A 17,330-nucleotide genomic window follows, 5' to 3' on the forward strand; every position below is an offset into this window, starting at 1 on the left:
ATAGTGTAATCATATTTTATTTGTGATTAATCTTCTGTAATTTATTTTGTACTATCAATATGTAAATGAAGGTCTATGAAATATTGTGAAAAAGAAAAGAAAAAAGAGTTTATTTGTTATTATTGTGTTATTATTGTAATCCTTGACAATCATACGGAACAATGGTCTTTTGAGAAGTACACTGCTTACAACAATTTAATGGAGGAAAAAACTGTTTACAGCTCGATGCTCTTGGAAAAAAACTTCATATCTGTTATAATGAACACCCTTGCTAATGGAAACGAGTATAAAGGTTCAACACATCCAAAAATACGTAATAAGTTCTGTTTATTTATTTTACTTTTTACGCTTCTTTGGGACAGATGAGCTTTGTTTGTTGACTATCATCTGGCGCACACAGCACGTACTTTGCAGAAGTATATCCGTTTACTTTGAAAGTTGTTTGTATTACAAGTGATTTTTTTTGTTCAATCACAGAGATTTACTATCACGTCTGTCAGAGCAGAGCGGAGAAGTTACTCTGATACAAATATACCATGACTACGAAATTAGTGTTTTTTTTTCGTGAAATTGTACTTACTGTGCAATGGCTTGCAAAACGTGAACATTTCATACATCTTTTCCGTTCCAGGTTAAACGTACAATGTACTTATTATCATTATATATATATATATATATATATATATAATGTACTTATTATCATTATATATATATATATATATATATATATATATATATATATATATATATATATATATATATATATATAAACAACAACAAAAAACACATACCAAAATCCTCATTATATATATATAAACAACAACAAAAAACACATACCAAAATCAATCTCGTTAAATTGGTTAATATGGCTAGAGACTTTTATACAAATTCAAATACAGCTCTGTGATAGGGCCTAAAGTTGTTTTTTTTTAATTTAATATGTTCACGATATATATCATTTGTGTACTATTTCTCAAATATTTTTTTGGGTCACTTTAGTAAGTTATTATCTAGAATTAGGCTCTACGCTTGTTACTATAAATAAAGTTTAAATACGTTTGGGTGGCGCGGCAGCAACGAAACATAGATAAAGTCCGCTTATTTGAATTTAACGGTTCGTTTAAAGAAGCCTATCTCAGTTTTCTTGTCCTCGTGGCAAGACATTAATGTGTATTTGAGATGATTTTAGATTGAGATAAAGACGTCGTGTTTGATGATATAACTTACATAGAAAGTGCCGCTACAACCCAGAGGGGACACGGGTACAAATCTTTAACATTGTATAACTTTCAACACCGCCGAAGACAGATCTATAGAGACGATACACTGGTTATTTTACTATAAGATATGTTTATTGTAAAATAAAATGAATTCTGCTAGGTATGTATGTTGTCCTTGAAAGTCGACCTTTTAAGTAAAAATAATTATTTTATAGGGACAATCCTGGAGTGCAATCAAGATGTATCAGGTCCGGATGGACCTTGTGCATTGAGGTATTTCGATGATTCTTTAAAGTTATGCTCTCTCGATATTTCAAAATATCAAGTAAGACACTAATTTATAGAATGCTTGTATTAATCAACGAGAGGAAAAAAAGCTTCTGTTAAATTATTTGGTTCGTTTAAACTTACCGCCCTACAAATATTTGTCCCTCTAGCAAGACATTAATGTGTATTTGAGATGATTTTAGATTGAGATAGAGACGTCTTGTTTGATGATATAACTTACATAGAAAGTGCCGCTACAACCCAGAGGGGACACGGGTACAAATCTTTAACATGGTTTAACTTTCAACACCTACGGAAAAAAAGACTATATCTTTGATCTTGGTAAGCTGCATAGTGAGTTTTTCAAGCAATGAAAGCCCTGATTGAATTGACTATATATATTCAATTTTAGATTTGAACATTGAAAAATATAAGCAATGTTTGAAATACTTTTAAAGGGAAACTGTAATTAATTACTGGGCCAAAATCCAACCCATACAAAATCTCCCACATGTGCTTAAGTGCACGATGTCCCTTTATCTCCTTAAATGTTGCAATAATCGAATGTCTTTTTATAAAATTCTATCAAAATATATTCAGCTGTTAATTGCAATTTTTATTCTTTTCGGAATATATTTTTGTATAATTTTGTCTTCATGAGAAAATAAAAATCTTTTATTTGCTTAATTTAAATGTACAAACTTGATCAGTGAGAAGAATGACTCGGGCGTGTGCGTGAGTTTTGCAATATACAATAAGGCATCAATTAGTTGGTCGTATCCATATCTGATATACCAATCGGAACACCTCGACTATTATTAATGAGAGCCCTTATCCGAAGTTCGGCGGAAAGGGCCGAGAAGATACGATTGCTTAGTACATTGTGACGCGGAAAACTTTTGAGATATTTTTAAAATAAATGTTTAGTTGTTATATTTTGAAAACATAAATACATCAGGGTCTTTCAAACAGTATTCTATCTTAATGACCCTGTACAGATGTATTTAATTTATATTTAAATCGAACTTTAACGATATTCTGAGACATAATTTAATGTCCCAGCATAACTCGAAATAAATAAGCAGGCAGTATAGTAACACTTGTGAATATGGTAAAAATGTAGATATTTTTCGGTTAACTTGTTTGACTGACACATATTCTATGTTGTATTGTCGAAACTTCTGTTGAATTTTACTGTTCTTTTAAACTAACCGCCCTACAAATATTTGTCCCTCTAGCAAGACATTAACGTGTATTTGAGATGATTTTAGATTGAGATAAAGACGTTGTGGTTGATGATATAACTTACATAGAAAGTGCCGCTACATCCCAGAGGGGACACGGGTACAAATCTTACACAAAGTATAACTTTCAACACCACCCGACAACAGATCTGAAAAAAGACAAGAATGTATCTTTGATCTTGGTAAGCTTCTTAGTGAAAATTTCAAGCAACGAAAGCCATGATTTAACTAACTGTAACCTTAACCCGAAAAGATATGATGACATTGGACGATCGATTTGATTTATTTCAGAAGCATTTCAATGTAATTTCATATTGTTATATTTCAATCTTTAATCATTCTTTATATTTAAATGTTATTTTTTTTTTTTAATTTTATTGAATGATAAGCTCACTAGAGTTATTTTCTGTTTCGTCCCGTTCTTTTCCATAATAAAGTTGCAATTAAAATCTCTGGTTTAGATAGTTTTCTGCTTTAAGAGCAGAGCTCTTTCAAAAGAAAATCCATAATATAGTTTTATAAGTGAACGGATAAAATACACAATGTAGATTGTTTCTCTCCAAAGGTTACAGTTAAAATTATTGCTACAGTTCAATTTTAGATCGGTAGCGGTAGCGCATACTGTGCGTGTACCGTGCAATATACATGGTGTCATCTTGATTAATTAATTAGTTGATTCAGAGCTTCCGTTAGATAGATTAACGCGTGTCCCAATATACGATAAGAGGAATTCTCCAAATTTAAAGAATTCATTAATTGATTATCCATATTTACATATTTATACACGTATATTTTCTTCATTTCCATTAGGCTAAGCCTAATACTATTTTGTTGTTAATTTATGTCCTTTGAACAAATATGCTATTCAAAACAAAAACATAACCTAATAATGCACTTGACATGCTTTTTAATTGTGAATGTGAGGGTTTCTTTTCAGTGAAGCAGACAACAGTATTTAAGATGTGCAGGGTATAAAGCCTTGCTTTAAACTGGATCCAAGTTCTGTTCTGTTTTGTCATTGTCAACAACTACATAATTCTATGATTCTAAAGTTTCAATCACATTTTTTTCTCCAGTAAATTAAGATGCTGATTTTTAAATACAAGACTAATTCAAATACAATTTTCAGAATTAGGAAAGTTTCACGTCTGCAATTGCATTTGTTGACTTCGTTACTTTAATGCTTGATTCTTTTTCTAAAGATTTCAGTCACACATAAATGTTTATTCTGAATATAATCAGAGACTTGTATACAAATATAGCTCTGTGATATAATTTACAAATTTTGAAAGATTGACTGTCAAATTAAAGTTTATAGGATGATGTTCCATTTAAAGTTCATTTTCTGTTTCGTCCTGTTCTATTCTGCTATAAAGCAGGGACCTTAATTTACATAGGTCCGTGTATAAAGTGATAAAATTAAAATATCATATGATTCTTCAACATCACAAAACCTAGAGTGAATGGTTTGCTGCTTAAAGTTATAATGCAAAAGGAAAGCTCTTGCCTGCAGATGAGCCAAACTTTTCCAACATAATCTAACTTGAGAAAGATATACTAAGATTATAAAAAAGTAAAAAGATTCAAGTAAAACTCTTATGTTATGTGCAGTTAATGATTGATTTTGCAGTATTTATCACCATATCTCTGCTGCGTGACTAACGCAGTAACGTCTATTTTAAACAAAAATAGACCTTACTGCGTTAGTCACGCAGTAGAAATTTTATGCATATTTTGACCACTAGTTGGTAATTTAAGTGGATTGTAAATGCCGCTTCACCTCACAATATTTTACTTTTCAAAACATTCTCAATATTTTAATGAAAATAGCATGAATCTGGGTGCATACTGTTTTAATGTATTTTAATAGGTTATACTTTGAAAAAGGCAACGATTACAACTCAAATAAACTCAAATATATAAACAGATTGTTTCTTTTCACCATAGTTTATTCACAGGCAAAGAGTTACAGTTAAATAATTGCTACAGTTCAATAAAAGATCGGTAGGGTACTTGATTAAAACAGTAGCGCAGACGTGTGCGTGAGCCGCGCAATATACAAGGTGTCATCTTGATTAACTAATTAGTTGATTCAGAGCTTCCGTTAGATAGATTAACGCGTGTACCAATATACAAGGTGACACCATGGACTTTAATTACAGTAATGAAATTCCGTGGTGACAGTAAGATAAGGAACTTTTCTGAATTTAAAGAATTCAATAGTTGGAAATATATGTCTATTTTCTCCATCTCCATAACAAGAAGGCTATGCTTAATACAAATTTAATCGTAATGTCCTTTGAACAAATATATCCAATAAACACAAACATAAATTTCAACAAATATATTCAATTAACAGATATTTAAGTTTGAGGAAATATATCCAATTACCAAAAACATAACTTAACAACAAGCGCTTGACTTGCTTTTTACCGGGAACTTTAATGCTAATGAATTCCAAATAGTTAACAAATTTGAAAGATTGACAATCAATTGAAAGTTAAGAATGTCTTATATCATAATATTGTAAATCCACGTGTCATTTTAAAATAAAGAGATAAACAAAGCGTCATTAAACAACATTAACAAATTAATTAAAGTCCCTTGATTACTGATTAAATGTTGTTGTTTCAACTTAAGTGTCATGCACGTGTACCACTGACAAATAACACGAGCTCGTACACGTATCCGGTTCATATGACACGTGTGTAATCACACGAGGATGACACCATTTATTAATAACAAGAAACAAATACCAGTCTGACAATTATCTGAATGTAATAAAACAACAATTGAAGAATATGAAGGCCTGCTTTAAGAAATCTAAAGGAATGAAATATTTTGTTAATTCCGACAATTAACCTGACAAGGCTCTACCATTAACTACACATATCATCTATTTTTACATAATCAGTACATAATTATATAAATGTACATTTGTACTTTAAATATATGATTCAGGCGTTATAAGCCCGAATATCAGGCGTAGTAAACCTGAAATATAGGGTGAGCCTTAAATTCGTGAGTTATCGTTTAGCAATATAATGATGACTATTTCTATAGAATAGTCTCTGTTATTTGGGGAACAACTTATACCCTGCCCTGGTTATGACGTAGGTACTGTATCTACGTCATATCCTTTTAACGCTGGCGTCGAATGTTGTAACAATGGAAGAAATGAATTGTTGAAAAAACCCACCCGCCCTCCTCGGTCAATTATGAGTGTGAAGTGTCAAAGATTTGAGTTTGAATTTAATACTAGCGTCATGCTTGTTTCGTTGTTTCTGGCCTCTTTTGATATGTTTTCAGATTGGCAAACATAAGCGACGTGTTTCAAGACAGCTAGCCGGAAGAGGTATCTTTAGGAATACTGCTTGGGCCAAAACCACCAGCAGAGAGAATTCGACAACGGTGCGACTCCAGAGATGTGTTCTATGAACTTTCAAATACTAGATTTCACTTGTTGTGTCTGCTTAATTTGCATTTTGCGGCCGGCGAATAGACATTTTGTGATACTGGCGATACTGGTTTCTGCTTCCCAGAACCAATTTCGCGCAACAGTGTCAATGCTGTGTTGTTGCTCATATACATTTGTGAAAATTGACTATTTTGTGAATGAAGAATTGAAAGACTAGTATTGCTTGAACAGCTTTGATCAATGATTTTCTAGAACATACTGTTCCAAAAAGCTATACAGTTTGTTCCATTTGCTTGTTTTGATTTTGTGTCATTTGTTTGCTTTGCTATGGATGCCCTAACAGGGTTTTGTATGCCCGGTATCCAAACCTTTTGGCTTTTATTAATGGAGTCGTGCCCATAAAATGCCAAAGATTAACTAAGACATTACTCAGTGAGATAAATTACATATGCCACTATGTATGACTATAAAATAAAATTAGGTAAAGTATGATATCGTTTTGTTGTTGTCCCTAATAACTCATAAAAAACACACAAATTTTTTTCTCTTTCTAAAAGTGATATTTACGCTGATACTGTTTAAAATATACTGAAACCATGGCAAGTTCCACTCGTATTTAACGTTAAGATGTACAAGAACAATTCTAACCTATAACCAGTTTTGAATGTGCTACCGTGCGCACTGCACCGGATGCATTTTGTTCATACATTTTTTTCTAATTTTATTTCAAAATTTGTACTCCTTCATTATGGTGCCCATGGCATTTTTTAAAAACCTTTGTCGGTGTTTAATGTGTGTATTCGATACCGCTATAATGTTGTTAAAGTCATTGTCCCTCTTATCAACCTTCTTTCAAAGCCCCCTAAGGTCACCCAAGGTCATTCATTAATGTGAGAACTTTATTTTGCTATTTTTGTTTAGTTTTAAAGCAATATGCCTCCAGATTCATGCTAATTTTGATGAAAATTTGTGTTGTTTTTTTTTTTAAAAAATGAAATTTGTCATGTGAACAAATCTACATTGCAAACAGCAATAAAAAATACAAAAAGGAAAGAAAAATAAGTCAGAATATGCAAAAAAAGGCCTTACTGCGTAAGTCACGCAGTAGAAATATTTGTATTAATACTACAAAATTAGTAATTACTGGCACATAACATGTAAATTACTGAATATCTTAGAACCTTTTTCTCATGGTTGATTTTCTTAAAATATTTTGGTCCATCTCCTACTCGAAGCTTTAAATCATTACATGTTTATTAATATGTTTCAGCTAATTGTGTTCCTTATTCAATATAATATTATTTACAATAATTATAATAACTTGTTGTTGTTGTTGATGATGTTGTTTTTACTGCTGCTGCATTATAATTGTTGGGTTGCTTTTCCTTATGGGTTCTCATAAATGTGGATTTCCTACATATTTCTTACATTAAAACAAAGTTTAAGAAGAAACATAAGAATTTCTAAATTAATAGATTCTTTTGCATCGTGGACCTGGTACCATAGCCTTAACATTTTTTTACTTTCTAAATTTAATTATTATGTTGATTTTACTTTACCTTGCTGGGAAAATACGCCACGGCAGAAAATTAAAATCGTCTTTAAAAGTAAACATGTTTAAACATTTCTATTATCAAATGACGCTGGGCTGTTACTATTTCTATCAACAGTATAAAAGGAAATCATGGAAATCATGCGGAATTAGATTCCGGATTAAACCCATCGTTTATTTTTTCATGCAGTTCCATTAACATTTTGTAGTTTACAATTGCAATGGGAAATATCATGTCTGTTATTTGGGGAAAAGGTTCTATTTTATTTCACAACAAAATTTCATTCATAGTTTACGCAGAAACTTTATCGGCGAACTGTTTGCTTCTGGCATATGGCAAATTACGCAAGTAGGCGGAGCCACATTTAACCGGAGGCAGCGCAAGTGTTTTATTGGCTAAGCGTCTCTCTGATGACGCGCCGTGATTGGCTCCTGTGATTTATTATTCTTTACCTGTTTTGCATATAAGAATCTGCATAATGTCACAATTCCATATTTTCGTGTTTGCAAGAATCTTTATCAGATATTGTCTTCATAATTATTGTTTCTTGTATCTGGCGTTCAGGGTTGAAAATTATCAGTTTTAAATCACTCTGATCGGTTCTGTGTTTTCCGAGAGCGAAGGACAGTTATTGGAAACTGCAAAACACGCGGAAGGCATATTTTCTAGCATAATTCGCACCAGACAGAGAGTGGTTTATTTCAAAGTGACAAACAGACATTCTAAGAACAAGATAAGAGAAGGGTTTCATAGAGACAGCCTATTATGAGTCTCAGTGTTGGAGCATACGAGTGCGGGTACGGATATCCCGGCACTATGGGTCTGTCGTCGGCGTCGGCGCAAGGATACTATGGTGCTCATTATCCGGCACCAGAGATTCAAACCTATCAGGATTATACTGAAAGAGACTTATACAACAGTTGGGTTCTGAGTTCAAGCACTAATCAACAAATGTCACCGGAATCGTACGGCAATGTGTCGGGAACTCCGTCGCCGACGGCGATGAGTCAGTATGGATATTCGGTTGCGGAGACCATGCAGCATATGTCTCAATGGCGGGATTTTCAAATGACCGACGGAGAGTTAGCTTTGGCACACAACATTCCAGTTTCAGAGCTCGGCCAGTATGAAGCTTACACAAATGTTTATGGTGATCGATGCCTAAGGCGAAGGACTTCAGCTAACAGAAAAGAACGCCGACGCACTTTAAGTATTAACAATGCATTTTCCAATCTTCGTGGTTCCATTCCAAACGTGCCGTCGGATACTAAACTTTCTAAGATCAAGACTCTAAGATTAGCAATTAGTTACATCTCATATCTGAATGAAATTCTTGAGAAAGGAGACTCCGAACTGGCTCAAACAGGGTTCAAAGCTGACATTTCACGGAAGAGGGAAAGAAGAGTTATGCCGACGGTAACAGAAAAGAAACCAACCGACTCATGTGTAAGTATCTTTGAATGTTTCTTTGAATTTTTTTTTAATTAAGATTTTTCATGATCTATCGTGCTAATATTTCAAATATACAAGGTCTAAAGTTGACATAATGGAGCAGTATTATTTGTCATGTATCTAAATAATGTATTTCAGTGACTCTATTTTCTTTGGATTAACAAACTGAAAATAATCGCATTTGTTGTTGAATAAGACTTTGTAAAAAATATTTAATACACATTTTTCCCAGGATCATTAGACATTTTCATGACATTATTTTCATTGGTATAATGTACCAATAAATAAAACATAGTCATATTGTTTTCATAAGTATCTTTTACAGTCAAAGTGTATCCACCTAATTAACATATAAAACTTTTAAAAGTTAGATTTTTAGATCCGATAAATTGGGTAAATGACGTTTATTTAGTGTTTACAAATAAACAACCAGTCTTTATTACGGGGGACACCCCCTGGGGCCACGGGGAGATAACCATCCGCCCTATGTTCTAACTTTATCCAGGACGATCAAATATTTCATGTAATTTGCTCCGCTTGATTTTATGGCAATAATACATTAGATAATTTGTAAAAACGTTTTAACGTTGTTTACAAATAACGTCATGCTATAAATCAAACGTTACGTCAATTCAACTGTGATATTTGAAAAAAATGAATTCACTTTGAAAATTTGCGGCATAATAAAATAACATAATAAATAAATATCTAAGAATAATCAAAACGTTTTTTTCATTGAATAATTGTTGTTGTAAATAGTTTTGAACATATTTTTCAGAATGATTTTATCATAAAAGAAATTGGCGTTCATATTTTTGCCTTTTTCTTTGTTATGCAAATGGGAGCCTTATTAAAGCCAATTTTTCAAACATTTTTATTTATTTGCTAATTCTTTGATAATTTTCGGTGATGAATAGTTTTTAATTCGGTTATTTAAGTTGAAGTTTCATACTTTATAGATATTCTTTGATTTATTTTAAACATACTTTTACTTATATATTATAGCATCTTTTATATTATATAATGTAGTATTCGTATTCGAAAATATAAGGTTTGAAGTTTCAGATAAATAATATTAATGTATAGCATAGATTGTAGTTAATGCACCTACCTACCTAACATTTTTTTTAATCTCCTAAAATTAAAGCATTTGACAAGAACTCGAAGATTATCATCGGAAATGCATTTACTTGACTGTTAAAAAAAAGAATTCTGAAGCATTTTATAAGAAAAAATATGTTTAATAATGTTCCTTGTCAAAAATGAATGATGCATCAGATAGTCTTATCAATATTATTCAATTCATTAAAACGATAAAACCCTAAAAAACTGCATAAAAATAAATCAACAATCACAAAAAAGAGAGAAAAAAAGAAGACACACATGTGGTCAATTACGGTTTATTTTTTATCTCCCTTGATTTTTTTGGTTCTTGTTAATGATACTTTATTGATATAATTATATTGAGAGCGTATTTCACGGACAATTGGCATCTTCCATCTATGAAAAACATAAATTGCTATCTAAAAGGATTATGCTATATAGATCAACCAAAGATTATCCAGAAAAGAAAAAAAAGTAGTTCCGTGCTTCAGAGATTACGAATATGATACCTCTATGATTGATAACTCTGTAAAATACACGGGAACGATTTCCATGATAAATGTGTTTATTTGTTACAAGTTTTATCTAGATCTTTGATGTTCCTTCGAAAATTTGATTTTCGATTTAATTCAGAAAAATGACATGCCAAAATCAAATCGATGAAGTTGCTTTGATTTCCCACCAGGGGGCGTGCACTAAACCGTCAAGGGGTCGTTTCTCGTGTAACTGATACAGTGAGCATTTAGGCGCCTAGTCCCTAATCGGCGAACGTCGATTATTAGGCCTGATATTAATTTGATTATTTACCGGCATACGACCACATTTCCATCTGGATGAATGATGGCGAAATTAAAAAGACACAACAGTGTCATATCATGTTTTAATGCCGATCTGTTCTCGTTTTCATTTGATATTTTCTCGGATGATCTTGACAATTCCATGAGCTGTTCTAGCCATTATGTGTGGAAAGTGGTGTCGATCATTTCTGAATTTTTTTAATTTCTTTTCATTTTTTTTATAAGAAATTTAGAAATTTTTCATTTGCTGTATAAAATCTAAAATATAGTAGACTCCTATGTTAATTCAGACTATAAGTATTGATATTATTTCTATTTTTTATTTTATTTTATTTTTCATTATTTCTTTGTTGTAATATTTTTATGGGGGTGGGGTGGCAATTAAATGTCTCATATGATTACACCGCTGAATCAAATTTATATTAAAATATATTAAAATCAAAGGCTTGTTTTTGAAAATCATTCACTTTAAAACAAATAGTAGTATTTTCATTTATTTAAATGTAATAATAATGCACATTCAATAGCATGGAATCAAATGACTTTTCGCTTTTCCTCCCGTTTTTTTCGGGAAAAAATCGACACATTAAGCAAAGGCAATTAATTTATATTGTCTTAGTAAATTAGACACTACGCTTTGTTCATTTATGTAAAATTAGATTTATTTATATTCATTTGATATTTATTAATCTTAATATGAAATAATAGCCAACGCAATAGACACAACACGTGCTCTTATTCTTGTGAACAAATTGATAGCTTTTATAATTTATTTTAGACGAAATTTACGCTAAATTGGCGGTGTCCCGCGCCCATCATTTAGACAATTTAGAAGGAGTGAATGACAACAACTATATGAATTACTCCTTTAACAACAATTTAAAATCAGTTTCGGACTATACGCATCATTTGGTCACGTGCTTCCGGCACGCGCAACATCTGCGCGTAAACATGGCGGCTATCTGAAAGTTTTCTTTAGTAAATGCTATCATTGTATCGTAATGTGATTATCGATAATTATCGTAATGAATATTTAGTGATAATATCGTCCAGTCTACGTAAACAGTAGCAGGTTTCGTAAACAAGCATTAGTTAATGATACTGATGCATATCAAACTTTCTGCTAACAAGATCAGATTGAAAAATGATACAGACATTATAAGACATATGATATTCTATGTTGCCGAAATGTAAAGTACTAAAATGTCTACGCCTATTTAGAATCCATCAGTGCAAAACCATAAATCCATTAATACGTACATAGCTTCTCATGTAAAGTCTGAAACCTCGAGTACATTAAGAAAACGTGAATAGTTAAGATATGCATGCCCTACGCCACCGAAATTCCGAACAAGCAAAGATATCATAGGTCCTGTCGAGTCAAATTTGAAAAGGCAATTGAAACATAAATGAACCAAGTGACCGACCCGTCAACTGCTTATAATATTTCATGTAAAACAGTCATTTTCTGAAAAGGATATTTTCAATATATCATACAATTATCATAGCTATATTATTCTATTTATTTGTAGTAGTGCATTATTTATAATTTTAAAATTTATTTCTTGTATATTTTTAGGATTCTGAAGATTCGAGAGACAGTACCGGAAGTTCAATTAATTCTAGAGACGCCACCGGAAGTGACAGTAGAGCGAACTGCAGTGAAGAAAATAAATCAAATAGCCCATGTGACTCTAAAATGAAAGGGCGAACCGGATGGCCACAGGAGGTTTGGGCTTCTGAACTGAAATTGTCTCCAACTCATATGTCTACCGATATTCCAGCAACCGGAACATCATGACCATGCGAGGGCAGCAAAAATCGGTTACTGTAAGCAACACGCGCTTAGCATCACGTTGTGATACTAGTGTTTGAACTGTGCCATTAGTTAGTCAAGATATCTGAAAAAAGACGCCATAAAGTGACCAAGAACTGTCTCTGTCCTTCGGATGGGAAATAACATTATATGAGAGAAAATGTTGATAAATCACAAATCCAGTCTTGGACTTTTTCGTGCAATTAAGAAACATTTCGGTAATTGATGTTTCTTTATTTATTTTTGGTAACTGATTGATTCTGTTGAAGATTAGGAACTATTTCCATTCCTTTCCGTTTAAAAAATCACTTTTCCAATAATTCATTTGTGCCAAAATTGTTTGTTTATAAGTATATATAATGTGTTGTAATGTCATATCACATTGCGACTGTTAATCTGCATTCTTCAAATTATTCCATTTTAATATTGAACAATAATTATATTATTCCACGTGGCCACAATTCACAGATTTCATATCAAAAATCGTGCGAGAATTTCCCAGGCTATTCTATACAAACAATAAGAAGTTCTTCCCTGCTTCAGACCCAATGACAACCGTTTCTTTGATAAATTCCAACTTTTGTTTATAACAACTTTGTAATTATACGAGGATCTGTCAAAATTGGCGTCTAGCTGAAAACACACGGAGAAACCGTGCTGTATATTTAGAAACATTGTTTTTTATCAGAAAATGTAAAGATATGATCCCGTCAAATTTTATCTCAAGTTAGGACATAGACCTCACACAATTCCACAGAAGTTTTCATGTTTTGAAATGTAAAATGTTTGTAATACTGAAATTGATATATTTATCAGAACAAAAATAACCCTGCACAATATTTTAACTGTTTGATGATGGTTTTTAGGGTATAAGATTTTTGGTTTATATGATGTTCAGACTAAAATTCGTCTGACAGTTTCAGATATTTTCTCCATCAGCGTTTGTCAAAGGTTTATCACGTGAAAAAAGTTGTTTTAATGGGTTGATAATATAATCATAATGATAGTGTAATTTTATGAATTCATCATCATCATCATCATCATCAACATCATCATCATCACCATCACCACCAACAACAACAGAAACACAACCATCTTTATAACATCAACAACATCATGTTCATCATAAAAAACACCACCATCATTTTCATCGTTGTTTTCATCATCATCACTTTTATCAATGTCATCATTATCACCATTATTTCCGTCATCATCGTCATCATCATCATGTCAGCCTTACCACCATTACCATCTATGTATCAATCATTAGCACTTTTGAATGCCATAAATGTTTTAATCATCTTGTAAATTTTGTGTATGTCCATATGCTGCGATTGGTGCATTATTGTGCAATAGTCACAATCATTTTTGTATGAAATGAAAATTTATTGTAATTAGTCTGAAAACGAACTTACACCATGTACAAAATAGGACTTGATATTAACTTGAAAAAATGTAAAAACAAAACTGGGATACAACTTACATTTTGTATAGATTGGTAAATTCAATGGTAAAATGTAAAAACTGGGATACAACTAACATTTTTGTACAGATTGGTAAATTCAATGGTAAAATGTAAAAACTGGGATACAACTTACATTTTTGTACAGATTGGGTAATTCAATGGTAAAATGTAAAAACTGGGATACAACTTACATTTTTGTACAGATTGGGTAATTCAATGGTAAAATGTAAAAACTGGGATACAACTTACATTTTTGTAAAGATTGGGAAATTCAATGGTAAAATGTAAAAACTTGGATACAACTTACATTTTTGTAAAGAATGGGAAATTCAATGTTAAAATGTAAAAACTGCGATACAACTTACATTTTTGTACAGATTGGGAAATTCAATGGTAAAATGTAAAAACTGGGATACAAATTTCAATTTGTAAAAAAGTGGGAAATTCAAAGGTAAAATGTAAAAAACTGGGATACAACTTACAATTTGTAAAAAGTGGGAAATTCAATTGTTAAATGTAAAAACTGGGATACAACTTACAATTTGTATAAAGTGGGAAATTCAATGGTAAAATGTTAAAAACTGGGATACAACTTACAATTTGTATAAAGTGGGAAATTCAATGGTAAAATGTAAAAACTGGGATACAACTTACAATTTGTATAAAGTGGGAAATTCAATGGTAAAATGTAAAAGCAACTGGGATACAACTTACAATTTGTATAAAGTGGGAAATTCAATGGTTAAATGTAAAAACTGGGATACAACTTACAATTTGTAAAGAGTGGGAAATTCAATGGTTAAATGTAAAAACTGGGATACAACTTACAATTTGTATAAAGTGGGAAATTCAAAGGTTAAATGTAAAAAAAAACTGGGATACAACTTACAATTTGTATAAAATGGGAAATTCAATGGTTCAATGTAAAAAAACAACTGGGATACAACTTACAATTTGTATAAAGTGGGATACAACTTACAATTTGTATAAAGTGGAAAATTCAATGGTAAAATGTAAAATCTGGGATACAACTTACATTTTTGTATAGATTGGGAAATTCAATGGTAAAAAAACCAACTGGGATACAACTTACATGTTTGTATAGATTGGGAAATTCAATGGTAAAAAAACCAACTGGGATACAACTGACATTTTTGTACAGATTGGAAAATTCAATGGTAAAAACAACTGGGATACAACTTACATGTTTGTATAGATTGGGAAATTCAATGGTAAAAAAACCAACTGGGATACAACTGACATTTTTGTACAGATTGGAAAATTCAATGGTAAAAAAACCAACTGGGATACAACTTACATTATTGTATAAATTGGGAAATTCAATGGTCAAAAAACTGGGATACAACTTACATTTGTGTATAAAATGGGAAATTCAATGGTAAAATATAAATAAAAAAACGGGGAAACAACTTACAACTTGTATAGATTGGGAAATTCAATGGTAAAATGTAAAAAAATTGGATACAACTAACATTTTGTTAAGGTTTCAAAATGTAAAAAGAAGAACTGGGACTCAATTACAATTTTTTGTACATTAGAAAATTGGAAGATAAAGTGTAAAACTTACATTTTTGTACACATAACGGAAGTTTTGGTTGACTGTAAAAACTGTAAATACATTGTACATGTATATGAAATAATGTAAAGTATTCAAATGTAAAGAAATATTTTATTTAAATTTGATAAACAAAAATTAAATGTGTTTGAATAATAAAGTGTTTTATATATTTGATGGGTAATTTGAAAGAAGAAAACCTTTGTATTACTGTTTCATTATTATTTTACATGGAAATGCAATTTGTCTTTGAAATACTTGTTGTAATTTGAAATGTTTTAGTTCTAAATTCAAGCACATTCAATTGTTTTAGTAATTTTGTATTTTAATGTTCGTGTGTATGTGTTAGTGCAGTGGACACACATATGTGTATTTTTAGTCATTTATTTATTGAAATAATAATGTTTTGTGTAAATTTGTGAAATATGTTATATATTTGTTATGGTTGTTTGGAAATAGTTTATTTTTTATTTTAAATAAAAACCGAATGAAATTTTATTGAATAAAATTGTCTGATTTAAACATAAAACTGTTTCTGTTGTTCTTTTATATCATAATATGGTATATTATATATTGGCGGTGCACTGTGGGATTAAACCCCCATCTTAATGGCAGTAAGAAACTAAATTCCATTTGTATTCAAGTAATATTTTAATTCCCATGAAAATAATTTCATATACAAATTTCAGACAAACAATAAATGTGGCATCAACGTTCAAGTTGTACGATGTAAGAAAAGGTTTAGAAAAATCAGAACTCACTTGCCCTGTATATTTTATTATATAATTTAAATGTTTATATAATTCATTCATATGCAAAGAAAAACTGTAGATGTGACTGTACTGTGTGAGTAAATTTTAAACTAGCCCGACTTCTGTATTTAGTTATATGATACAAAATTTTATACAAGACTTTCAGTCATTTATTTACAAGTTTCAGGGGAAAAAACAAGAAAATAGTGACATGGAAAAGGTGTGTGTGTGTGCGGGGTGGGGGGGGGGTCAGAAATCCCCCTTCCTTTTGTATTTAGTTCCATATACAAATTTCAGACAAACAATAAATGTGACATAAAAGTACAAGGTGCCTTGTGTGAGAAAAAATTTAATCGACCTCACTTTTATTTTCAATAACAATGTATTTAAAATTGTATTCCTTTAATGTAAAATATTACAATACATTGAAATTTAAATTTTCCGCAATAATGTGCAATTCCTCTAAAATGTAGACAGTAATATGCCCACGAGAGAGAGCATTAAAATGTTTAAAATGTATTCCGAGAATTCAGTGGCGTCAATAAAAAATAAAACGAAACAAAATATTGCATTCATGATTGCTAATCATACAAACAAAGTATTTTTTAGAATCAAGATTTATAAGGTTTAGAAATTAAGCACATTTTGTAATATCACAAAAATATG

General features: G+C 31.2%; 1 protein-coding gene across 1 annotated transcript; it reads left to right on the plus strand.

Annotated features, from left to right (window-relative positions):
• Positions 1–8,195: 8,195 nt before the first annotated feature.
• Positions 8,196–13,932, plus strand: LOC132755767 (heart- and neural crest derivatives-expressed protein 1-like). Its single transcript, XM_060746684.1, has 2 exons — positions 8,196–9,148; positions 12,635–13,932. Exons 1-2 carry the CDS (start codon positions 8,468–8,470, stop codon positions 12,854–12,856), a joined length of 903 nt encoding a protein of 300 aa, XP_060602667.1. The 5' UTR covers positions 8,196–8,467; the 3' UTR covers positions 12,857–13,932.
• Positions 13,933–17,330: the final 3,398 nt, after the last annotated feature.

Source organism: Ruditapes philippinarum, unplaced genomic scaffold, assembly GCF_026571515.1.
Source record: "Ruditapes philippinarum isolate M1 unplaced genomic scaffold, ASM2657151v2 ctg3229_1_1_1_1, whole genome shotgun sequence".
Classification (NCBI taxonomy): domain Eukaryota; kingdom Metazoa; phylum Mollusca; class Bivalvia; order Venerida; family Veneridae; genus Ruditapes; species Ruditapes philippinarum.

Coding starts and splice junctions, on each gene's coding strand:
- LOC132755767 (XM_060746684.1), top strand. CDS start 8,468: ATGAGTCTCAGTGTTGGAGCATACGAGTGCGGGTACGGATATCCCGGC. Junction 9,149..12,634: donor AGAAACCAACCGACTCATGT/GTAAGTATCTTT, acceptor GTATATTTTTAG/GATTCTGAAGATTCGAGAGA.